Source organism: Dermacentor variabilis, chromosome 5, assembly GCF_050947875.1.
Source record: "Dermacentor variabilis isolate Ectoservices chromosome 5, ASM5094787v1, whole genome shotgun sequence".
In the NCBI taxonomy this organism is placed as follows: domain Eukaryota; kingdom Metazoa; phylum Arthropoda; class Arachnida; order Ixodida; family Ixodidae; genus Dermacentor; species Dermacentor variabilis.
The window spans coordinates 110,793,309-110,818,666 of record NC_134572.1 but is presented as its reverse complement, the minus strand read 5'-3'; the positions used below and the strand labels follow the sequence as shown (position 1 = coordinate 110,818,666).

General features: G+C 43.5%; 1 protein-coding gene across 5 annotated transcripts in view; it reads left to right on the top strand.

Annotated features, from left to right (window-relative positions):
- The window catches only part of fra (neogenin protein frazzled), a 305,588-nt gene that overhangs the window by 254,734 nt on the left and 25,496 nt on the right, over positions 1 to 25,358 (top strand). For 4 of the 5 annotated variants that reach the window (XM_075693300.1, XM_075693302.1, XM_075693299.1 and 1 more), the window contains exons 2-17: positions 3,785 to 3,953; positions 4,697 to 4,842; positions 6,995 to 7,279; positions 8,685 to 8,838; positions 9,173 to 9,315; positions 10,421 to 10,696; positions 11,768 to 11,984; positions 12,711 to 12,865; positions 13,965 to 14,258; positions 15,596 to 15,645; positions 16,287 to 16,431; positions 19,262 to 19,372; positions 20,438 to 20,632; positions 20,882 to 20,977; positions 21,862 to 22,173; positions 25,106 to 25,213. In XM_075693300.1, coding sequence (XP_075549415.1) covers positions 3,785 to 3,953; positions 4,697 to 4,842; positions 6,995 to 7,279; positions 8,685 to 8,838; positions 9,173 to 9,315; positions 10,421 to 10,696; positions 11,768 to 11,984; positions 12,711 to 12,865; positions 13,965 to 14,258; positions 15,596 to 15,645; positions 16,287 to 16,431; positions 19,262 to 19,372; positions 20,438 to 20,632; positions 20,882 to 20,977; positions 21,862 to 22,173; positions 25,106 to 25,213 — 2,856 coding nt within the window. The remainder of the gene's footprint in view (positions 1 to 3,784; positions 3,954 to 4,696; positions 4,843 to 6,994; positions 7,280 to 8,684; positions 8,839 to 9,172; positions 9,316 to 10,420; positions 10,697 to 11,767; positions 11,985 to 12,710; positions 12,866 to 13,964; positions 14,259 to 15,595; positions 15,646 to 16,286; positions 16,432 to 19,261; positions 19,373 to 20,437; positions 20,633 to 20,881; positions 20,978 to 21,861; positions 22,174 to 25,105; positions 25,214 to 25,358) is intronic. The other variant, XM_075693301.1, reaches the window with a different exon arrangement.

Below are 25,358 nucleotides of genomic sequence, written 5' to 3'. Positions count from 1 at the left end.
GTTGTGCGGGATGCCATGTGTGAGGTCTCCTATTTAACGCCGCACGCACGGAGGAAGAATGAGTTACGTGGCTTACAGAAAACTGTAATGTGTGAACCGCATGCAGCCACAAGGCTCGCATGACATGTGGAATTTATAGCTCAACACTTTAGCACTAAGAACACAGTTTAGAGATTCATACATCTGCCTATTTTCCCATTGTAAACTTTGCCATTCTTCAATGAGTAGTTTAACGCTCTTGTGTCCTTGCGTGTTTCGCGTGCTGCGCAAGGCCTGTGTGATCACACGATGGCATGGGGAAAAAAAAAAAGAAGGGAGGGAAGAGCTATGGCAGATCACTCGCGATAAAAAGTATACAGGAACGAGCATATAGGTTGCAAAATAGCGTGCCTTAATTTCCCAGAGTTGCCCTGAAATGTAAGCCGATCTCCCCGCTTCCGCATGGCGTCGCGTGTGTACATGTCAGAACGTGTCACCCTGTTTCCACTCGAGGGAAGCGAAGTTCGCACGGTGTAAGCCGTAGCTGCTTTGGCGTGCCACAGTTGTGACGTATACAGTCACGAACAAAAGTCTGAAATCCGTGGGTGTTGTATTATATATATATATATATATATATATATATATATATATATATATATATATATATATATATATATATATATATATATATATATATATATATATATATATCAGGCCCACGGCATCCTGCATGAACTAGGGACGCCGCCCACCTCGGACGACTCCACCGTCAGCTCACCTTTACAAATAAAGTTTATTGCTGCTCCTCAGCCCCAGTAGCCTGAAATCAAGTGGTGTAACACACCGTGTTCGGCCAGTACAATGCACGTCTCAATTTCACGCTGCATGACCGCTACAATATGTTTAGACGTTCCTGCTGATAAGGTAGTCTCCAAAATTTTGCTCGCTGCGATAGGCTGAGAATACAACAGCCCTTTACTAAGCGCACGTAGCAGCTTTCCAGTAAGACAGCAGTACACGCGCTCGTACTAGTGTGGTTTGTCCGGCGATGAACTTTTTATTTGGGCAAAGCGTGGCGTATAAGCGCGTGCTCTTCCGTATCGGCGCATCCTGCAAGAAATGGTAGCGAGACGAGCGTTGTCTCACGTTGCCCCAGTATTCCCAGAAAAGACAACAGGCCTCGGGAGGCTGTGACAACGACAACAGGATTGATTTGTTGACCCCACCGCGCGCGCGCGCGAGTCGAATTTCGCGTCCTTCGCTGGTCGATGAACTCCGCGCGCGCATCCTTCGTGGTCTCGTACCGCCGCCGCGGAAAAAGGTCTCGATGGGGAAGGCCTTGGCGATGCCCGGCCGTACGTCTTCGTATCCCGTTGCGTTTTCTTTTCGGCATCGGGTCGAGAGCGGGCCCGTCTCCGTCGTCCTTAAAGAAGACGCATGGCTCTGACCCGAATACGCTCTTGCCGGCACGCTTGCCTGCCACGTACGCCACGGCGGGGCCATTGCGCTTGTCGATGGCGCTGTTTCAAACGCTCGATCGAACGAGTACACTGCGTATTGATCCCGCAGGAGGTGTGCTGTGTCCGTAGCCGGCCCGAGCGGTTCTCGTGTGAAGAAACGCTGCTCCGGGATAGCACGAAAGAACGCTTGCTGTTGATACCCGCGCCATGCCGCCTGTTCTGTGGCATTGAGTAAGCTGCCATTTAATGTGAATTCCGTGCCTACTGAATGTTGCGACACAAATTTTCATTCTACAGGACAATATCTCTTTCTTTGAACGTGGCGCGGTTTCAAAGCAAAAAACACGTGCGCAAGCTTCGTCGAAGCTGGCTTCTCCACAATAACAGTAAGCATGTGGAGAGGCCCACTTTAAGTTTTCGTCGTCGTGCTGCAGATGAGCAACTGCGTAGGCTCTCTCACTCACTCTCTCTCTCTCTCATATGTATGTATGTGTATATGTCATATATGTCATGTGTGTGTGTGTGTATGTGTGTGTGTGCGTGTGTGTGTGTGCCTTATTTCTAGTTGCGGTGCGCTCATTATCAATAGCGAGGTTTCATCATATTGGTACCCAATAGATTATTTGAGGTGATGAGGTGCGACAGATACGAAATAAACAATTTTGTTGTTGTCGTTGAGAATTTTAATGAGAGAGGGGAAGGGAAGAACAGGGTCGCACGGAGAATGAGTCGCAGGTTTTCCAGTGTCCAAGCACATGGTATGATGTATCGCTACGTTCGCAGGGCGTAGGTTGCCTTCACGACTTGCGAGGACACCGTGAACACTTTTCATTGCCCTTTCACGTGCCGGTGGGATTTAATCACCACCCGCTCGGCCGTTGCGCGCATCACAGCGCTCGCCACGAACGGCGCCGTCGAGGCCAGCGCGTGCGTGCGGCACGCACATCATCCGCACGACGCGCGCGCCTTACAGGGCCACGCCCACCTCATCAAGGCGCGCCGCCGCCTTGCCCGCACGCCGCGCGCAGTGCACCCAGGCGCATCTACCGCCTCACCTGGTTCGGCTCCACGCCGGCTAAACTTCACGCCAATCTCCCGATCTCACTCTCGCGAGCTGCCGAGATTGAAAGTAAAACGTCATCGCAGACGTTGTATCGCGTACGTGGCCGTCGGCAGCGTGCCGAGAGACGGCCAGGAGGAGGACTCGCGCACCGAAGGCAGGATATTCGCTCACGGCGGTCTTGACGCTTCGTGCTGCGCGGCGCAACGCAGCCGGATGTACGCGTCACGTGGCGTATACGATGTAGCATCTGCGCTAAGCGCTGGTCACGTGAGAGTGCACTGCGGCGTGAAAGGCCTCGAAGTCCGCGTGAGGGGCGCTAGCCAGGGTTGACAGCCTTCGCACCGAGGCGGCTTTGCCTGTGGCTAGCCGGAAAGCTGGAACCGTGCACAGCAGCTTCGCGCCTTTCTCGGGTGAACACGTGATGGAGCATAGCGCTGTCATACGTAGCCCACCACGGGCACACGCGCGCGTCTTGACGCGAATGACGCGCCGGGGTCACGCGGCGCTTGTCTTGGACACACCTGCTCCGTGCCGCCGATTGGTGCGTGGATGCCGTCTGCGCAGCGCGTGTTTTTCGAAGCTGTGCACGCGCGCTTTGCCCTACTTGCACGCGGGGCGCGCTTGTACCGTGCACCATCCGTTAGTCACGGCCTTGTCCGATTTCCTCGCCTCGCTGGCAAGCGGGCGTGCAGTGCAATCGCCGCTGCGCCCATTACACTCCACCGGCGCGTCAGTGCTTGTGAGGCTCTCCGCAGCGTATCGCGCGCATTCATGAAGCACACGCGCTCACACTGTCGCTTCGCAGGGCGTCAATTTAATACGCAGACGGCCCCACGCGGCCGGACCCGACGGGCCGCCTCTTTCCTGTCTGCACTCGCGAAGGTGGTTATAATAACCACTAACTTCAGCTCTTTCATTGAATATTTCTTATGCAGTGTAGAAACGAAAAAAAAAAGGAGGTGATAGCGCGAACAATAAATATTTGACATACATGAACTCGTTGTCTGCTACAATGATTCTTCATTACTACTACTACTACTACTACTACTACTACTACTACTACTACTACTACTACTCTGGGGTTCTGTCAATTGAAATTGATGCTGTGACTGTGTATGTCACACACATGTTATATTTTCCTGACTGTAGTCTTCACACTACACAAGTATGAAACTTAAATTTGATGGGGTGTTCAAATTTAACTTTAAATTTCCTTATCATGTGGGAGCAGTGGTGTGAAGTAGTAGCCTGTGGTACAATGAAATTGTGTTGTTGCTTGCAGGAGTGGGAGTAAGCTTTGCTGAATTTCGATTCCTGGAGGAGCCCTCAGACACCGTCGTCTCCAAGGATGGCCCTGCGCTGCTCAACTGTTCTGCGGCAGGTGACCCAAGGCCCTCAGTTTCCTGGAAGCGTGAGGGCACGCTGCTACACCTCATCAATGACCCTAGAAGGTGTGTTCTTGTAAAAATGCTTGTGTTCTTTCTGAAAAGCAGTGTTGATTTTCTCTGCCATTGAGAAAAAATATAATGCATGAGCACAAATGCCTGAATGAAGCTAGTTCACAGGAAATAAGTGTAGAGAATGATAAAATATTTTAAAGGTAATATTAAAGGGGCTGGACTGTAAGTAGACTGTAAGTAGATACTGTAGATACTGAGTAGATACTAAGTAGATACTAAGTAGATACTAAGTAGATACTGTAAGTAGACTGTAAGTAGACTGTAAGTAAGTAGACTGTAAGTAAGTAGACTGTAAGGACTGTAAGTAGACTGTAAGTGGACTGTAGTGCAAATTTTCACTTCCTTCAGATTACTGAGTTGTCTTGTCGCCAACCTTTGTTTCATTTGCCACTCTCAGAGATATGTACACAAGAATGAGCTAATCTTGTCTTAAAAGTAAATTTTATTATGTTACAAATTGAATCACTGAAGTGTTAAAACCAAAAGAATTTCACCGATGGTCGCTATTCTATGTGACATACATGGTAGAAAAAAAGTAAATAAACAAAGAGAATACCAGAAAAAGGGGGGGGGGACAAATCCACACGAGATAAAAAGAATGGGAAGTGCAGAAAGCAACTCATTTAATTGACAATAAATGCACATATCAAAACACTTTAGTAAGCTGTCCTGAACTTCATGTCCTCCCACACACTCACATAGCCTTGCAACCTTCTTCCTTCTTGTTGCTGCAGGTCCATTCTGTCCAATGGCTCCCTGCACTTTAGGAGTGTTCACCACACGAGAGCTGAACGTCCTGACGAAGGAGTCTACCAGTGTGTCGCTACCATAGCTGATGTTGGTACCATGCTCAGCAGGTCAGCCAAGCTCCAAGTGGCTGGTAAGTGTACTCATCTTTGAGCCTACAGTTTTCAAACTCCTGCGCAGCAGAAACAAACATTCTTGGCATGTGAATTTTCTTGGGATCAGTTCTTATGACTTAAGTAAAGTCTATGTGTGCGCTGGCACAGGAGTTGGCAACCTGCCTTGCAATTCTATCCCTTGTCATATATGTACTGATGCAGTGTGACTGACACCTGTAACCACTTATATTTCTATTTTTAAAAAATTTCGAACATGCAGTGTATGTTGTCTCTCAACATTTTCTCTCAACATGAGAAGAAATGCCCAAGACTTGGTGTTTTTCTTTAATTTATACTTTAGCAGTGACAGCTCACATGAGTGAAGTCAGACATTGTAGCAATGCTCAGAGCCTCATGGTAACTTCTAGTCTTGAAATTCTGCATGTTACATGGCCTTTGCACCAATTCACCCGTCTTCCGTGAAAATAACTCTTCATTTATGTACCACCAATATTGAAACTACTGAAGCAATGACGCTTGCAAAAAATTAGGTACAAGGCAATAGGATTATTGGTATTTGCTACTCCCTGGAAAGAAGAATGATAGGTGTAACGTTAAGGGATAAGAAAAGAGCTGATTGGGTGAGGGAACAAACGCGAGTTAATGATATTTTAGTTGAAATCAAGAAAACGAAATGGGCATGGGCAGGACACGTAATGAGGAGGAAAGATAACCCATGGTCATTAAGAGTTACGGAATGGATTCCAAGGGAAGGGAAGCTTAGCAGAGGGCGGCAGAAAGTTAGGTCGGCGGATGAGATTAAGAAGTTGCAGGGACAACATGGACACAATTAGTACAAGACCGGGGTAGTTGGAGAAGTATGGGAGAGGCCTTTGCCCTGCAGTGGGCGTAACCAGGCTGATGATGATGATGATAATGACTCCCTAGTCGTGCTGTTATTGCATTAGCCCGAGCTTGCTTCCTCTGTCAGGTCTGAGCTCCACTGTCTTGCAGATGTTGCTGCAGTGCTGTGGAGAATCATGTAGAAAGCAGCAGGAAGCACCTGCTTTCTGCTAGTTGCCTCAAGCATTAAGTAGTGGCAGGTGGGATAGGATAGGATCCACATGACCAACATATTCTCATTTAAATATATTGAGCTGGCTATAGGATAGGATCCACATGACCAATGGGTTCTCGTTTAAAAATATTGAGCTCCAATTCTTTGCTTGGTTGAAAAGGGTGTGCCTGGCTATCATCTGCTAGTAAGTGAACAGACTTATTGCCTCTGTTGTGGTCAAAATTGGTCATCCATTTTCCACTTCATGAAACTTCCTCTACCTTTGTTGCACTCTGTTGGTAACAAAGCCACATCCTGAGACATGCCCACTATCAGTCTTACTTCAGCTATGCCTGTCCTTGTTGTAGAACACAGTTAAAGAAACAGAAGCTTATGCAAGTATGTATTTGTTCATTGTGAAAAAATAGCATGCTGCCAACAAGCTTTTCCTCTGTCTCAGTGCAGCATGGTGCATTTTAATGTGACAGCTTTCCAAGGCACTTCTTCAGGTTTTCGTGGTTGGTGTATCGCGATCTAAGGTGGCAGAGGGTAATGAGAGCGAGGAGAAGGAGAGTAAAGAGTGAAGAAGGAAGCACATGCAGAGAGGAGGATGGCAAAGGGAGGCATGTGATTAATTGGCACAGGCAATGATGTAACACCCATATGAAGAGCAGAGAGGTTAAGAGGGTGAACACTAGGCTGCAGCCTGTCCACATGGGTAATGTAGCATGAAAAATGCAGCAGGGTAACTGGAATGTTATTGCTGACTGTGATGGTAATCTTCAGTGGCATCTGCAAGAATATATATATATATATTTTTTTCAATTTCATTTGTATCGTCACCTAAAAACCCTTCTGTGTGCCGTGTGACATAAACTTTTTGTCAAAGTTCCCAAGCCATTTTGCACGTGAGAGGAAATGGCAACAGGACACGAGGTGAGTTAGAGTTGTATTTGCAGTGCTTGCATGCGTTAGAGAGAATGCATTAGTCCTGACAATTCACAGCTTTAGAGTGCCAGGGTTGTCACAAGAACTTCACCAAATGGCTCAACAGCACCTTTGACCTTACATGCCGTGACCTGAGAAATTCAAAACATCTTTCACGTTCACTCACTCTGCCACACCTGTTGCAGCTTTGCCACGGTTTGATGAGCAGCCACGAGACCTCCGGCTGTTCCCGGGCCAGACAGCATATTTTCCATGTTCAGCATTCGCCCTGCCCCCAGCAGATGTGATCTGGTTGAAGGACCAGCAGGCACTACAGCTGGACCCTGCACGCATGCTGGTGCTGCCCAGCGGCGCCCTGGAGCTTGACGCTGTGCAGACAACCGATGAAGGAGCGTACCAGTGCAGTGCCCACAACGCTGACCGCAACCGTGTCTCCTCTGCTGGAAACCTCTTTGTCAGCCTCTCCTATGGTATAACTACAGATACTGTTGATCCTGTCCCTTATCCTAGAGCTGTCTTTTCCGCAAGACAGCTTGCCAGGCTAGTGGTAGCGCCATCGGTTATTCAATCAGTGTACATGAATACAGTTTGTGTGTTTTATGAGATAGAAGATGATGCAATCCCTCTGATGAAACTACGTGCCTAAGCTAAGTGCTAGCACGCCCAGTTTGTGTTTGATTCAGTTGAATGAAAATTGGTTTTGCCAGTAGCTGGGAATGTGAAATGAGGCAAAGTTCCACTCACACATTTGGAGACTAGTATATATCGTAAGTTGGCTGCTCAGCAAAGCTCATCTCTAACTAGAAGATATTCTCGTTAGATGCCACTCTCACATTTATATTGAAGAAGGATAGGTGAAACTTATCATGGCACATACATAAACCTATAAACCTATAAACCTATAGATGACCCCTGCATTAATGTGTACACTCCCTGTCACTGCTGGTTCTGTTGATGGCTGATATCTAGGGCATCTCATCAGACAGCTGAAAGAGTTTTTATTTTGCAGCATAGCTTCTCTAAAAAAAAAAGAATATTCACAGCAGTGGTGCTGTGATCATGCCTTTTTTCTGCATACATAGAAAATAACAAACAAAGCTACCACTGATCTTTCGCTAGAACTTTCTTCTTGCACAAGAAGGGCAGCAAAGCAATTCTTTTCAACACCTTTTGGTCTCAATCAAGCTTTGCTGAGCAGCTGACTTACAGAACTTTGCGAAATATTTTGTTCATTATGGGGGTGTGACATACAGTGTTCAAGACCAGCTTCTTTCAGTGGTCACACTTCTTCCTAAATATGTGTAAAAGAGAGATGGTCGAGAAATAAGAAGGCATTGATCTGTGCAAAAAAATCTCTTCCTCATGTTGGAAAATTTGCTTGTTCTTTGTCAGAAGGACGGCATCCCACACTCGGTGCCACTGCCTGCGGGGCTTGCACAGCACAAACCAAATGTATGGCCTCTGTCAATAACATACAATGTGCTTGTGTGGATGACTGTCAACTCGAAGCTGTGTAGTCTCCTCTTAAGCCTTCGGTGTTGCAACACTCATGGGTGTGAAAAGCATTGTCCTTAGTCTCAAGGGCTTTTGGGTGTGTTAGGAGACCAATGGATGGCTTAATGTGGGCTCTGAACATATGCAAAGTGGGAAGTACATTTTGCAAAGGCTCTATGGGTATATTCAATCGTAACATGTAACCCCTGGCTTAAGCTGTCACACAAACTTCTTAATTAGATACACTCAAGCAAACTATCAAACAGAGATTGCACTGTAAGGCTGCACTACTCTTGGCACTGTGCTATGGATTTTAGCTTGCTCACACCAATAGTGCAACAGTTGAAGTTGACTTGGCATTTGCTCTTTGTTCATGCACAGACGATGCAAACAAGATATCAGCACCGACCTTTGTGGCAGCACCAAAGAGCACTGTTGCTGTGAAGGGGTCAAACGTCACCCTTGACTGTGCAGCTAATGGAAACCCACGACCAAATCTGACCTGGTTGAAAGATGGTGTCACCATTGACATGTCGTAAGGACTTCTTTGTCTCTCTCTGCCCCTGCTATCTTATATTTCTGGCCAACTTACTTTGAAACGCAGCCAACAGTATGTACCATATGGCAGCACTTATGTCAATATTGTGTACTATATGTTGTGCGATCCAAGAACTTGAATGGGGTGAGGCAAAGCTCTTTAACTTCAAAATGGTGGCCAAGCTTCTTTTTTTCCTAAGCTGTTACTTTACCTGTTATATTTGTGCTTATCATAGAGCTTTCTACTGGAGTTGTTGATGTTAAGTGCATAACTTTCTATGGATTGGAGTGGCTATCTTGATTTTGACAGTGTTGGTTCTCTTGAATTGCAGACTTCTAGACAGTAGGTTCAGAAAAGTAGGCGTGGGAAGCTTACAGATTGAGAGCATCCAGGAAGCCGATGAAGGCACGTACATGTGCCGGGCTGAGAACCATGAGGATTCGGTTGACGCTAGTGCCGCCGTGGAAGTACAAGGTACAGTGCATTTCCTTTCAATACCTTTTTCCTGCACTACTGGTACAAATTGCACTGCTAATACTTAAAGAAACCCTCCTGTGCCTTTTTAATGTGGGTATTATTATACTTGATAGCAGTTCTTAAGCTAACAGTTATATGTCCAAGTTTCAAAAGGGCTTCTTCCAGCTTGGTTTTAAAGGCACTGTCCCTTCTTATGTAGTCAGTACAAATATCAAACGCATCCCGCCATGATCACTGCATAGGTCTACGTGAAGCTTTGTGAGAATCTGCCTGGTCGCTAGTGCTGGCCTTTTCTGACACTTTTAATACTCTAGTGACTGTGAGGGCATCCATATTTTGCAGACAGGCCAGCATTGGCAACTGCAGCAGCACCATACTTTACGGCTAGTGCCTCCATGGTGACATGGCTGCTACACATTTTTGGAACAGAGAGCGTAGACAGTGTAGTCATCATCTGTCCATACTTGGGTATCTCCGCCGTATTGTCTCAGTGGCTATGGCAGCCTGCTGCTAAGCAGGAGGTCGGGGGTTCAATACTTGGCCACTGCAAACACATTCGGTAGTGGCAGGATTCAAAGACCCCCATGCACCATATGTTTTGGGTGCATGTTAAACCACTCGAGGTGGTCAAAAATGAATCCACAGAACTTCGCCTGTGCATCCCTTATAGCCCACTGTGCAGCTTCGAAATATTTTATGCCCCAATTCAATTTTTTTATATCGGAATTGTCAACAGTATTAATGAATACCATTTGGTTTATCCTGTCTTTTTCTCTTGACCTGCAGTAATACATTGTCAATACTATACAGTTGCAGAATAGTATGTTAAAATACTGCAAAGAGATGAGTCCAGGCAATGATTATATATAGTGAGGCCCATTTTATCAGACAGGCATGTCAACAGTACTCTTCGTTGGATACATTTAGGTGCTGCTAGCTCTACCATTGGCAAAAGTTACCTATGTGAGACGGTCCCATGTTTTTATAAACAGTTACTGAGGGGGCAGTTTTGGGTTTGAGCCTATGGGTGCCGGGAATTTTGGGCATTTGTATGGCTGTTACATAAAAACCACACGAATTTGTGTCATATGCAATCTTTCAGTTCCTCCAAGGTTCACCAAAAAGCCGAAGAATAAAGTCGCCTATGGAAAAGAGGACATTGAGTTCGAATGTGAAGTGTATGGAAAGCCAGATCCAGTGGTGCAGTGGTATCACAATGGCGAGGCAATCATTCAGAGCGAGTACTTCCAAATTGTCAATGGCAACAGCCTCAGGATATTGGGATTGGTTGATGCTGACAAAGGCATCTACCAGTGCTTTGGCTCCAACCCTGCTGGCAACATACAGACTGCTGTCCAACTAATTGTTTTGGACCCTGGTGAGTTCTCAAGCACATTTTATGCACAAAATGCTTGGTATTCACCATCGCCAGATATAGTGATGTGAAATGTCACTGAATGTATAATCTGGGCACCAGAGATCTGGCTGTAGATCTCTTAAAAATACTGAAGACAACATTTGAGGGCCTTGTCTCTCTTTGTTGGAAAATAGAAAAAAAAAGACTGTAATGATGACTGTGCTGAAAATTCCACAAAATAATTCTACACGAAATTTTTGTTACGTAAATTCTCATGCCTGCAGCTATGCAGAACCTTTGTAAAGCAGTGTATGCCTCAAAGGCCATGTATATTTTAATGTAAAGGACATGAATGTGCTCATGAAAGTGGCATGAAAATGAGCTTCCTTTTCTGAATCAAATCCAGCATTCCTGATTTATACATCAATCCCCTGCCCAACTTTATTGGCATAGAACATTTTTTTTTATAGACAGTTTACCTTAACAGTAAGTAAGTACGCATAACTGAGCAAGCATAAAAAGAAATAATTTCTGCACTCAATGTACTAGAACAGTATATTGACAGAACACACTGGCTTACTTTGTTGGCATTTTTAGAATAGTAGCTTTCTATCTTCTTGTCAAGCTGAATTTTGAAAAAAATACATGAAATGCTATTGTGCTTTCTTCAAAAATAAAAGCTGTCTTGTTGGTGGCTGCCATTGTGTCTTTAGAAATGAGCTCACAATGTTTGTTTTGTTTTTGTCCCCACCTTTGCTACATTCTGTGCTGAACCTTTTCTCTGCTGACTAAAACCTTTCACTTTCTTGTTATCTCAAACCTGTCTGCTCTCTTATGCTTGCTCTATTGCTGCTCTCTTATGCTTACTTCAAAAAAATTTTTTTCCTTTCTATATTTCGCTTTCTATTTTCTGCTCTTTATCTATGATACGGAATTTGATATCAATCAAAACTATATACTTTAAATCTTCAAATTTCTAATCTGTCATCACTCACATTGTGTTTGTTGCTTCAACTCCATTATTGCATATGCATGAAAAAAAAAATGCGTCAACATTTCTTCTTGGCCTTCTGCTTACGCTTGCTAACTCAGAATCTTCTCGCCCTGCTACACATGCCACTTTCACTACCCCCTTGCTGGAAACCTCAGGCAATCTGCAGAGGAGCAAAGACGTCCCATCTGCACCACGGGAAGTGACGGCACGCCTTGTGTCAACGCGCTTTGCGACACTCTCGTGGAGCGTCCCCGAAAGAGTGGAAGGGCACATCCTGGCATACTCGGTTTACTACAGAGAGGAAGGCTCCACACGGTTAGTGTCAACTGTGATTGACAGCTAGAGCCGTATATTTGTGCACTTTGCCACAGACAAGCTAAGGTTATTGTCATCATCGCAGTGTACCAGCTCCAATATGCAGGAGTTGTGATCAGTGAGTTTTGTCCCTGGCAACATTAAAGCTTGGCCTCACTGTTGGCAAGTGCTTCCAAACATCAAGTTGATTCTCCCATTGCTAGAGAATGCCATTAAAGGGGAGCTATGGCTTTTGCAGTTGTGTCAAATACAGTGCATTTTCCTCAACATATAATCTCTCAACAATATGTGGTAACCTCAGTGGCACTCACTTTGAACACCCATGTTTAGGCTTGGGTGTCTTATGAACTTGTTCTTACACTTCTAGACAGCATCTTGGAATAAGACAAGTTTCCCAGTCACTCGGACCCAAGCTAAGTTCTGTACACAACTTTTTTCCACAGCTTGTCCATCATTGACGCAAATTACCCAGAAATGCTCTTTGTAGTTTGCATTTACTAGTCAGTGATTTAAGTCTTGTCTTTAAGTAAAAGTTAATAATTGATGTATGTACTGTTGCTGTACACTGGAGTTTTATTTTAATTGTTTTGCTTAGCAAACAGTGCCACACCATCGGCACTACATATTAGCACTGTGATTTTTGTGAAGCCAAATGTTGCATTGAGCCACAAATGATTCATCTGCTTAACACATCTAGAGCACCTACTCATTTGTGCCATTTTTCAGGGAACGTGTCCTGAACACCACAAGGCAGAGTCTAGAGGAGATCATCATTCAGGGATTGCAACCATCCACCAAGTATTATTTCCGGGTGGTTGCCTACAATGAACATGGACCAGGCGAGAGCTCACCAGAGCTAGAGGTGGAAACAAACCCTGAAGGTAAGCTACTGGCAAACTAGATTCTGATAGAGGCAACAGAGGCTTTCGTTGAAAGGATCAAACATTCTTAATGTTTGTGCTGTATGTGATGTTTTCGGGGCCTGTCAAGACACCAGTACCCACTGAGTCTTGAAAGTCTGTGGTGTTGGATGACTTATCAGTTAGGTATCCCCACAAATAGTAAAAAGAGCCTTTTTTATTGTTGTTGTCATTGTGTTTTTTATTTGTGTTAATGCCCAAGAAATGTAACTTGTCATCTTTATTTTAGTGCACAAAAAAAGGAGCAAAACATGTCTAACTCTTTGTAACAGCTCTCTAAAATATGGGTAACATTGAATGGGTCACCCGGGCAACAATGGACCCTGGCAACCATTGTTGCCCCAGGAAAGGTTTGTTTGGAGAACGGAAATGGTGTGTCCTTGCACCCAGAAACAATCATTTCTAAGGTTTCTTTTTGCGCCTGAAACATTATGCTCGCTTAGAGGTGAAAAGATGTTCTGCATACTCAACACAACATCACACTGCAGTGCAGAAAATTCATGCTTTTAAACCACTGCCACAGCTTCTATTTAAGAAGAAAACCATTTCATGAACTGAAAATTAAGCACAGCCATTAATGTTGTGGCAAAGACAACTCACAGGTTATGTTTTCCCGTTTATATTTTGTAAATGCAATAGACAGATCAAAACAGAGGGCCGCCTGCCATGGTGACTTCTTGGCTAGGGTGTCCTGCTGCTGAGGATAAGGTCGTGGGTTCAATTCCTGTCCACCACGGTATGGTTACTTTCTGACAGGGGCAGATGATTGAAATCAATATAGAGCTCCCCACCAAATCTCTTATAGCCCACACGTAGCTTCAAGATGTGAAATTTCATTAATCAATCAGTTAAAACAGGCCAGCAAGCTAATGAATGAGCACAAATAATTCAATTCTATTTTTGATTAGTGATCAGTCATCTAAAGTACACTGCTTGAGAAGATAGTACTCACAAATTGTACCATAACACTGTGCAACATTTAAATTCCGGTCAATGTGCATAAAGCATGAGAGACATGTTTAAAAGCGGTTTATGCTTCTGTTTTCCTGTTGCGTTTCAGTGAGCATTCCTGGGCCACCGCGCAGCTTGAAAGCCATTCCAGTCTCGCCCACGGCTATACGTGTCTACTGGGAGGCACCGGAGAGCCGTAAGGAAGTTGTTCAGCACTACCAGCTCTCTTATCAGGAGACCGGTACCACGGAGGACGAGGAGAAGCGGGTCACCACCACGGACACATGGTACCACCTGAGGAACCTGAAGAAGTACACAGAGTACAACATTTGGATCACGGCAGTTAACCAGAATGGCTCGGGCATCAGCTCTGAGGAGACACTTGCGCGTACCTTCTCAGATGGTGAGTTTGTGGTCAAACTAATGAGGCTGAACCAAGACTTACTACTACGTGCCTTTTTTTTTGTCATGGCAATCTTGCACAGGTGTGTACCTGTGTATCTACAAACTAAGTGAGTGGCATTCATTTAGGTCAAATGTTTATGGCTTGAGTTACTTTCTATGATTGAAGTTACGTATATATATAGGGAAGTTATTTTGCTTCAAGATCTAAAAAGAAAGTCATCTATGGCATATAGCTGGATATTTCCCTTTGTAGCTGGGTTTCATGGACCCACGGGCAAGACATTTCAAACTGGCTGTAATTAATTTTGAACAAATCGGCAATTATTTACTAAATTGTCCCATCTTAAGCAAGGTGGTGAAAATTTAAATATAAATGGCCAACTCAGTTTGCATACTGTTAGGCATAATTTTTAGTTCATGATGCTCTTCTTGCATATGCAGCACTTCGTGTATCCCATTTGCTTGTGAGTGACCTTATTTGATCACATATTTCAAGTTTAAATAGTGTAATGCTGGCATGTAGTGCTGTGTCATAGAACGCCAGAGCTGATAGTGACTTATTAGCCAGATCAGCTAAAAGGAAGTAAGAACAACCATAGTTAGCAGACATGTCAATTGGATGAAGGCAGCTGGCTTTGGTGCTTTGGACATGTGCTTTTGATGGCAGCTTTAGGAACAGCTAATTTGGAGCACTAGTCATTATCAGCATCTTTCAGACTGTTTGTCTAAAAGGAGGATTAACTTTGACTCTGCCATAGAAACATATGTATTGAATTCAGCAGTTAAAACCTAATTAGTGAAATTTCTATGTGTTCATCCTGTTGTTGAAGTTGGCCTTTTATTTTGTTTACTTGCCTGTGAAACCTATTTGGTGTACTTGTATGTAAAGTCCTGTTGCAAATGCCTAATCAAGCTGTATGTCATAGGCTTATTTTTTTTTTTTACAAATCTGCTCAGTGAAAAAAAGATCATGTGTTGGTTATGTAACAAACAGTTGCTTATCAACAATTGCTGCAATAAATGTGCAATAATGAAAACCGCACCTGTGTCTGCTTTACTAACCGTAACTATGAGAAAAAGTTTATGTATGTGAATTAAGTGAAGTTTCTGCCCTGTTCACAGTGAAGTATGGTCGCTGTTATTTTTCCTGCGAAAAAAGAAAAAAAGGAATTGTTATTCATATTGAAGTCAACAGTGCTGAAAAGCCAACTTTAATGGACACAATGTGGTTGAAATATCAAAATATTTCCTTATGTCCAAGAAGTTAGTTTTTGTAGAAAATATATCTGCTTGGCAGTCATGCTAAGCCTTTTGCAACACACTTCTGTTTTTCAGCACCATCCGACATACCACAAAATGTAACACTTGAAGCGGCCAGCTCCACCGTGAGTAGTTTTTAATCTTATTGAAGCTTTTGACTGTTCTGTTGTATACAGCTTTCAGCTACCTTCGACGGAAAATGCAGTGTGAGCTTGATGGAACCAGCACTATAGGCCCTCATTGACACCTGCACCATACAGAACAGATTGTATAACCATGCATTGTTGCTTGGAGTCACAGCAGTGTTTAAACTTGAAGCATTTAAAAACTTCTGTGACAACCTTTTTGTTGCAAAGATCATCATTAGAGCTCAGTTTATGCCACAATTTTTTGTATGGGCTGTGCCCATAGCCTTCTGTGGCTCCAGTGTAAACTGGCTATAATGACAAAGAATGCCAACTGTAAAGAGTAATCTGCAAGCTATAGCAATGCAACATACAACTAAAGCAAGTTTAACAGTGTGATGCATTTATGCGCTGCATGCTTTGTTCAAAGGGAAAAACTTAAGCGTAGAGAGTTACTCCCCCTCTTCAGAAAAGTCATCCAAGAGCTTAAGTTCTTTGAGAAATTCTTGGATCTTGAAGAAAGAGCTTAGCTTTAATATGAAAAAATAAAAAAAGATTGACTCATAACAGGTCGCCAAGTGTGCTTTCTTAACTGCATACATTGTAAGTGCCTGTATTGTCCATCTGTCTTCTCGTCACAGAGCATTATAATTAGGTGGGAACCTCCACCAAAGGAGTCCCAGAATGGCATTATAACAGGCTACAAGATAAGATACAAGCTGAAAGGCAGCCGAAGGGGAGACACCATTACCACTGATGGAAACAGGAGGCTGTACGCCCTGTCTGGTGAGTATGCACATCTTTCTGGATGACTGGTTTTCCCATATGTGGTCCATGGGTCCCCAGTGGCCCTCTAGAAAGTACAAAGAAAGTGCGCGGAGATCTCTACAAAGTTGCACATTGTTATAGTTCATGTTCCAGTTAAAAATTCCAGTGCTCCACACTGCTGACAAATGTTAAGCAGAACATAATTGCATTTCACCACAGATTCTGAGGACATATTTCTTGAAACTGGTGCTAAGCACAGAATTTCTGCTGAATGGACATTAGTACTTCATTACTGCCGAACTTCAATCCCAAAATTGAGACATCTTCCAAAGAGATTAAATACAAAGTGAATTAGTGAAAATTCTCTCTTACTTTCTGTCTGTTCAAGAAATCCAGTTAATGTGACAGCATTGTGATACCCTACCATGGGAGATATTTAATAAGTTTGTTTTCATTATTTATTTATTTTGTGCTGTAAAATAAGGAGCAGTGGGGCTGCGGCTATGGGAGAGGGAACGACGACAAGAGAGAAAAACCTTGTTTTGATGCTCAATCGGCTGTACTACCTCTCACTGCTCTATCGTTCCAGTCACGAATGCTTACTGCCCAAAGTGCTTCGCAACAATTTATTTAAAGATACTTTACAGGCCCCAAGAGGCATCGTGTAAGGGGGGAGAGTACATTCAAAGATTATAATATACAATAATTAGAATATATGTGAGAATACAGTACAAAAAATACAGCTTAAGAAATGCGCTAAAATACAGTAATGTGGTGTTACAATATGTACAATGAGCAAACCGAATGCTGTTGAATGTGACAGGTCATTCAACAGTAAAATTACACGCAGTAAAATATAATCAATAGAATTACACAGCAAGCGGGACATAATTAGGCTATAACAAAACAGTCTTTAATGGATAGTTGTGCTTTAATAACGGGAAAGGTCTGAGGGATAAAAATAATACGTTAGGTTATGTAGAGTTTGAAAAATGCGTTGTTAGAAGAAGCCAGAAATTTTCTTGGTCACTCTCATAAGCTATGGCATTACGACGGTCGTTCCAAAGGCAAATGGCTCTTGGCATAGCGGAGTAGTTAAATGAATTAGTCTTTCCATAGATGCGCATGAAATTGTACCGACTATACAACCTCTGTGACCTGTAATGAGGAGTTTCAAGAGGCAGAACTGATGGCGCTGTGTTATGGATGTATTTATGAAATAATGATAGCAGGGCTATATCATGACAATCATGCAAGGGCTGTAGTGAGAGGTTGAGTTTAATTTGTGTTATGCTTTTGTGATAGTCATAACAACCTGAAATAAAACACGCAGCCCTATTCTGGATAGATTCGAGTTTTTCAATCGGATATTTCTGATGGGGAGACCAGATGGATGCGGTGTATTCAGGTTGAGGTCGAACAAATGTTAGGTAAGCTAGTTTACGAATACCTTTAGTAGAATTATGTAACTTGCATCGTACGTACTCAAATGGTCTTGAAGAATTGGTGCATATGTATGCATTGTGCGTTGACCATGAAAGAGTCAAAGTTAGGTTAACACCAAGATATTTGTATTGAGTATCAAGCAAAATAGTAATGTTATTTATGTGACAAAAAGACATAAAATTAGTATGTTTACCGTTAAAAGAGGTAATTTTACACTTCGAAATGTTAAAAATGTTTAAAAGATTGATTAAGCAGCATATATCAATTTTGTTTCTGTCAGACGTTCTAGGATATTCAGGTCTTACAACGTCTGTTTTTACTGTGCAGTTACAGTTATAAACTTGATTCAATTTTTTGAAAATTTTTCAATTATTGGCACTTTTGGTTAATATATTGAGGGCCAAAATAAAAATGCTGCTCCCAGCAGTCACTAGAAACTGACTTTTATTCTTAAATGCAACAGATTTTATGCATATAAACTCAGCATAGGCCAAGTGTGATAATTCTGTAGTTCCCATGAATATTGGTAGCATGTGTGAGCCAAAGCTTTTTAATTAAAAATGGTGTCAGCACCCTTATTGGTGGCATTCTACCCAAGCTTTGCAATTCTTCATAGACTGCGGATGATGTACAAAGTATGTTTATTTGTATTTTGATCAGTTTAGTTAACGCAATATTGAGGGTGTGTGCAAGGACAACAGAGTTGCAGTGTCGCTACTAACAGCAGAAGCAAGCAACAACCACCTAACACAATCTTGTTACTGTTGCTTACTTTAGCATTATTTTAGCAGGAAACAGAAAACTTCCTGGTTGTAACTTTTTGGAGATTGTTTCTTGTCTAACTATATAATTCATTCATTTTCTTTTGTACTGCCAGCTGTTAGATGTTTATTATCCAGCATTGGGCCCTACGGTTTCTTGCGACACTGCATTAAATTCAACCATATGAAGCCAACAGACAATGAAGCCAAGGAAATCAAAGGGGAAATTATTTGTGGTTCTTAATTGGGATGTAGTAACGACAAGCTAAGGGATATTAGTAATGCAATGGATGCATAACACGGATATTGTGATTTCGGCTCGCATCGGCAGCAAGCTGCTTTTTCTGCCACTTTCATTTCCCTTTAGCTTATCATGACTACACTTCAATTAAGAACCACAAATAAATTCCTCTATGCTTTCCTTTGCTATATTATCTGTTGTTTTTGTGTGGTTATAAATAACAAAAATTGGGCGCCTTGGTTCCCCATTTTTCATTTGTTAGATTCACACACACGAGGTGCAACAGTTCATTTTTATGTTTGACCCAGGCTATAACCTCAGCAGAAAGCTTAACTGCTAAATTCTGACTTTTCTTGTTTCTTTCATTTTATTTCCCTGACTTTTCTTTCCTCCTTCTCAGGACTGGAGAAAGGCGCCCAGTACAGTGTGAAAATTGCGGCCCTATCTGTGAATGGTACAGGACCAGCTACGGATTGGATGACAGCGGAGACGTATCAAAATGATCTTGATGGTAAGTCTTGCAAGCAGTAAGGGGCGACTTAGTGCTGTGGCCTAAATGCACTCTAAAATCTGATTCCAGTGGCCTTATTGCTACGCTACGCCACCTCAAGCTAAAGGAATGTCTAGTGGTCAAAGAATCAAGATGGACACTCTCAATTTAAGACAACGTTTACAAAGCTCTGTTGGTACCGTTGATCGGACCAGGTTTAATATTTCACTGAATTGAATGTACGATACAATACTTGAAATTTGTTCAAATAAGGTGGAGTTGTACTGAATGGATTGGAAGACTGATGGAATGCTTCATCTCTTGGATCAGTAATAATCTCTTTAGAGGAATGTAAAGGGAAATTGAAGTGCATAGCTATTTTGTATACATAACTGCATTGCTTGCAGAAACATGGAAACACCTCTATCAAAATGACGGCTCTGTTCTCGCGGCAGAGTATTGTTTGTTACAATTGATGATGATGATTAGCACATCAAGTAGACTTTCCGTGCCTTCCCTTGTGTGGACTATGATATACTATCAAGGTTTGTCTAGTTCATGCATGATCCCAGCTCCTCATAAGCCCAGTGACCTATGCAGCCGATAGTTTTTTTCAGCTACGCCAGCACAGTGCCCAGCATGAAACTATAGTTTAGGCAAATGAGTTCATGCTTTCTCTTTTATTTCTTTCTTACTAGTATTTTGTATTTTCTCTTAGTGGAGAACACATGAATCTCAATCTACTATAAATTATTTACTATAACCATTTTGTGCCAGTGAACAATCTTGATTGATCTGGGCTATCAGTGACTAAACCCAGGTTGTCTGTTGTAAAGAATTGCAAATTGCAGTTGAGCCAGGGAAGCAAATAGTTACGTTGCTGCAGTTCTGTGAAAATCGGAAATTAGATGCGGGCAGTCATTTCAGTTAGCCTGAAGGCTGCCTATGATGCCCTCTGCTAATTAATAAAGCAAGCCATAAATGAAATTTTCTTCCTTGTGCAAGTTAACGTGCCGAACATGGTGAAAGATGGAAGTTTGTGAGCACACTGACCCAGCCTGCTGCTGCTTAATGTCTTTCTTGCAGAGTCCCGAGTACCCGATCAGCCAAGTGGACTGCGAGCGAAGCCAACATCGACAAGCATCTTTGTTAGTTGGGCACCTCCTCGAAATCAGGATATCATGATCCGTGGCTACACCATTGGCTGGGGCATAGGCCTGCCCGATGTCTATACAAAGGTGCTCAATGGGAAGCAGCGCTACTACACCATCGAAAACTTGCGTGAGTTCCTTTTTTTTTTTTCGTTAGCTCATTGAAAAGGCGTTGCATTTCAGCCTGCAACATTTGCACCATCGAGCTAGAGCAGCACAATGTGGTTGCTTTGCATTTGTTGTTTTTTGGTGCATTTGTGTACTTAACTCCACTGTTGTTAATTAAGATCAGGTTTTGATGTGCAATGCTATCTCACAATAAGAAATACTCTCGGAGTTTGAATAAATGCGCCTAACTCTTATTCTTCCATGTTTTCAGAACCTTCCAATGAATATGTGATCAGCGTAAGAGCATTCAACCAGATTGGTGATGGCCAGCCTATATATGAAACTGTCAAGACACTGATTGAATCAAGTAAGTAGTGTAGTAGCATAGCATGAAATTTTGATATTCTTTTTTTTTTGTCTAGACATCTCTCGTTATTTTATTATCTTTTGCCTTGCATGTTAGTCTAAATAGCTGAATTCTTTGCTGTTCTCATGCATTAGCTGATGCCAGCTCAGCATGGACACTGAAGTGCCTACACCTTTCATTAAAAGTATGTGGCACACTCTGCGTCTTGACTCATAGCAGCTTGGTGGGCCTCGTGTTGCACCCTAAGCTCACTGAAGCTTTCAGCGGTGAAGATGAGGGTCATTCTTACTTTCCTGAGATTTGGGTGCACTTGGATGCAATGGGTGGCTCACTACATCGGTTTTTGATGAAGATGTGCCGTTTATGTTCAAACCTTATGGCCCTGCAGGATCTGATAGAAAAAAAAACTTAACATTCTCACAGCTGTGATACACAGCCTGGTATCCAGATTTTATGCCAACAATGCACTGTTATGTAGTTTTACTGGCTGCAGTCACAAAGTGCTGGGAAATTCAATGTTTTCTCAGATCCTGCGAGAAGCTTCTGGTGCCAACTGTAAATGTATAATGTGTTCATTTCTGGCTCTCAGCTCAATTGTGTGCGTACAATTTTAACCTTACTCCGAAAGACAATGTTGCTGGCTTCATTGTTAATGAGGCAGGAAAACAGTGGCAAAGAAAGAAGTGCAGCACTCACTCACTTACGATGGTTTTCTTTTTGTATTGTGAGTATTCTTTCTAAAGTTTTGTTCTTTCAATCGATCGATCTAGCAACGACCTTAGTATTTATTCCGTTTCGTTACTGCCCTGGCAGAAGGCATGAGTTCTTTTGCTTGCTTTCTGTTATCTCATCTCTTGATGCCATCTTTCTGTGTTCCTTTCCAGCCCCAGAGCCTCTGGTTCCAATGTTGCCACCTGTAGGCCTAAAGGCTATTGTGCTTTCGCCTAACACGGTTGTGCTGTTCTGGAGTGACAGCACACTTGCCAGCAGCCAGGCGATCACGGACAAACGATTTTACACTGTGCGCTACAAGGGCCATGGACAGCCCAAGTACCGCTACTTCAACTCCACAAACCTCAACTGCATGATCGACGACCTGCGGCCAAACACACTTTACGAATTCGCTGTAAAGGTCGTCAAGGGTCGTCGGGAAAGTGCCTATAGTATGGATGTCCTCAATACTACGCAGGAAGCAGGTAAGCCTAAATAATCCTAATACCGTAAAAAGCCGCGTATACTATGAACCCGCATATAGTACGAGCTGAAATTTTTGGAAAATGGAAAAAAAAAGGTTATATCCGCATATAATACGAGTTAAGAAAACTTGAGGAAAACATTTGTTTAAATTGCACTTTGCACTTCAATCACTGTCTTCCTCAGCTGCGCTCTCTTCAAATAGTTCTTTGTCGGACATATCTTCCCCAGAGGTGCTCATCCTCTGTGCCATCGAGTGCGTTCGAGATGCCGCACTTCTTGAATGCGTGACGCACAAGGTCCTCTGGTATGCTGGCCCGTGCGTCCACAATCCACTTTCATAGCGCGGCTGGTGAAGCTCGCTTCAGCCACCCGGTTGGCGTCACTGCAGGCTCACCTGAGCGCATCCAATCTGTGTAACACCGCTTGACCGCGTCCTTGAACGGCTTGTTCATGCAAACATCTAAAGGCAGCAGCTGACATGTCATCCCACCCGGGATAACGATGAGTTCAGTGCCGGATTCACGCAACAGCCTCTTCAGTGAGTCGGCCAAATGGCAACGAAATGCGTTCAGCACGGGGATGGATGGGAACGACAACAGTGCGCCGGGCCGCCTACACCAGACGGACTTTATCCAGTTGAGCACAAGATTCTCGTTCATCCAGCCTTTCTCATGGCATCTAATGACCACATTTTTTGGCAGCTCCTCACCTTTAGGCACTGTCTTCCACTTGAAGATGACATAGGGCGGAAGCTTGCGTCCGTCTGCCGCGCACGACAACATGACGGTAACTCGCATTTTCTCGTTGCCAGTGGACCGGATATAAACTTGTTTAGAGCCCTTTTCGTGCACGGTGAGGGGTGATGGCATGTCCAGATAAACCGGCGTTTGGTCAGCATTGCCGATTTGCCCTAGCTGGGAGTTCTTGGATTTGCACAGCGAAATAACGTGGGGCTGGAAAGCCACAAGCAGCTCTTCGAACGATTTCGGCAGCTTTTGCAAAATCTAAGTTCAGCGGTGTAAAAGAAAAACTAGCACGGCACATGTAACGATAAATCCAGTCCTTGATCGCTTTGAAGACGGAGCTCGGTAGCCCTTTTTCTTTTTCAAGCTCCTTAGCTTTTGCCTGCATAAGCTCCATGCTCATAGCTAGATGCGCGGCTCCCTGTTGGCATACGAACTCCGTCAGGGCAATTTCAATTTCCGGGAATGTCCCACACTTCAGGCCGTAAATTCTTCGCATTCCGCTGCGCGCAAAAACGGCTTCCTTCTGTCGACCCCATCCGTGAATGCTTCCCTTGTTGACACCAAACTGCCTCCCGGCCGCACTGTTGTCGATGTCCTGTGCGGCTATAGTAACCTTTCTCTTGAAAGCGGCCGAGTACTGTTTTCATGGTCTGGGCATATTGGTCCTTCAATGTGGAATAAAAAAGATGCACTTTGCGAAGCGTGGTTTGTACGTGTGCTGCCAAGGTGCGCACTCAGCAATAAAGAAGCAATGCTGTAGTCGCGCAGCAATAATGAAACCAAGCCGTATCCACGCAGCAATAAGGAAGCAATAATGAAGTCAAGCCATAGCCACACAGCAATAACGAAACCAAAACTTCTAGCCTGAATTTCTGACTGAAATATTCATTCGGATCCGCATATAGTACGAGGCGAAAATTTGGGATGCTAAAGATAGGAAAAGAAAACCTTGTAATATACGCGGGTTTTTACGGTACGTACTGGTGTAGTTTTTTGTCAGTAAACAAGTACTTTTGCTGGTAGCCAAAACTCAGCATATATAGAACACGAATGTAATGAAATATTGAAAATAACACAGTTATATCTAAAGTTTGGTTGTCCATGATTTATTTCAATCAGTATTCTGCTGCTGTAATGAAACTGAATATGCAAGATTTGGTCGGTCACAGTAAAGCAAATGTCTTTTTACTGGCTGCTCAAAATGTGTTCTGGTAGCAAAACGTCTAACACTCACCAAATACATCTTAAAACGGTACATTCTGGATCCATGCGCAACCTTTGGCCAAGGTGAGATACAGGACCACCATGGAATTTGCTACGTACTGCCAATCAAAGCAGCACTATGTTTTGACATTTTATCTGCCTCTTCTTTCAGTTCAACTAGTGGGATAACTTGATGAATTCTGTCATTTCTGTCAAGGTCGAATTAACGGAAGTTGACTGTATGCATACTGCTTGGTCACTTTAGCTATGAGTGGCATGGTACTCGTTGGTGCCATACCTAGGTCAGCAGCTGCATTTTGTTGTGATGATTGTCGGGGTACATAGCAGTCTGGATGTGAAACACAAGCATATCTTTACTTCCACTCTTACTACTATATGAATGTTCTCTCATGACCCATTTTTCACCGCATTCTTATGCCCCTAGGAAGCCAAAATTTGGATTGACTGATATGCTCATTTGAGTCGTTTTAAGTACCTGGTCTGAAAATGCATTGAAATGAGCCACCCAGTAAAAATATTTAGACGTGCATGATTTCACTGGAATTTGTAATTATCTGTACTTCGTTTCAGCAATTACGTGCAGTACAGCAAAAACTGTGGGTCGTGTCAGCCAGCCAGCAAGGAGAACCAGAAGAAAGGCTCCATTATTTGCCTCTGATTGCCATTGCACATTGCCAACTGTACGGAAGTTTCATGAGATGATTTAATGGCACACAGTGGGCAAGCCCTCCTTTCTTCCCTGGAAAGAGCAGCTGACCCTTGTTGCTGATTGGCTGACACGAGCCCTAGCCTTTGCGGCACTGTGCAGACTTGGTGAGACATTGAGATAAGTTTGAGTTGTCACAAGTCTTACTGCATTTCAGCCTACTGGTGCAACCGCGCTTTTTTTGCATGGTGGTGCAAGAGACTCAAAGTAGCAATGCCGGCCGCATACAGAGCAGCATTGTGTTGCTATTTTCAGCACCTTCAAGTCCACCCCGAGACCTCACTGTCGTTCCAAGCGAGGACTCCGCAACAACCGTAAACCTTCATTGGCAGCCTCCAAAGCAGCAGAACGGCATGGTTACAGGTACGAGCATGTTATCCAGCAAGTGCTATTGCTGATGACATTTTGTCACTTGTATGACTTGTGCTGCATGTAAGACGGCATGTACTCTCTGTTGCAACAGCAAAACATGAATGCCAAAATCAGTCTTCACTTGGTCCCATCTCTC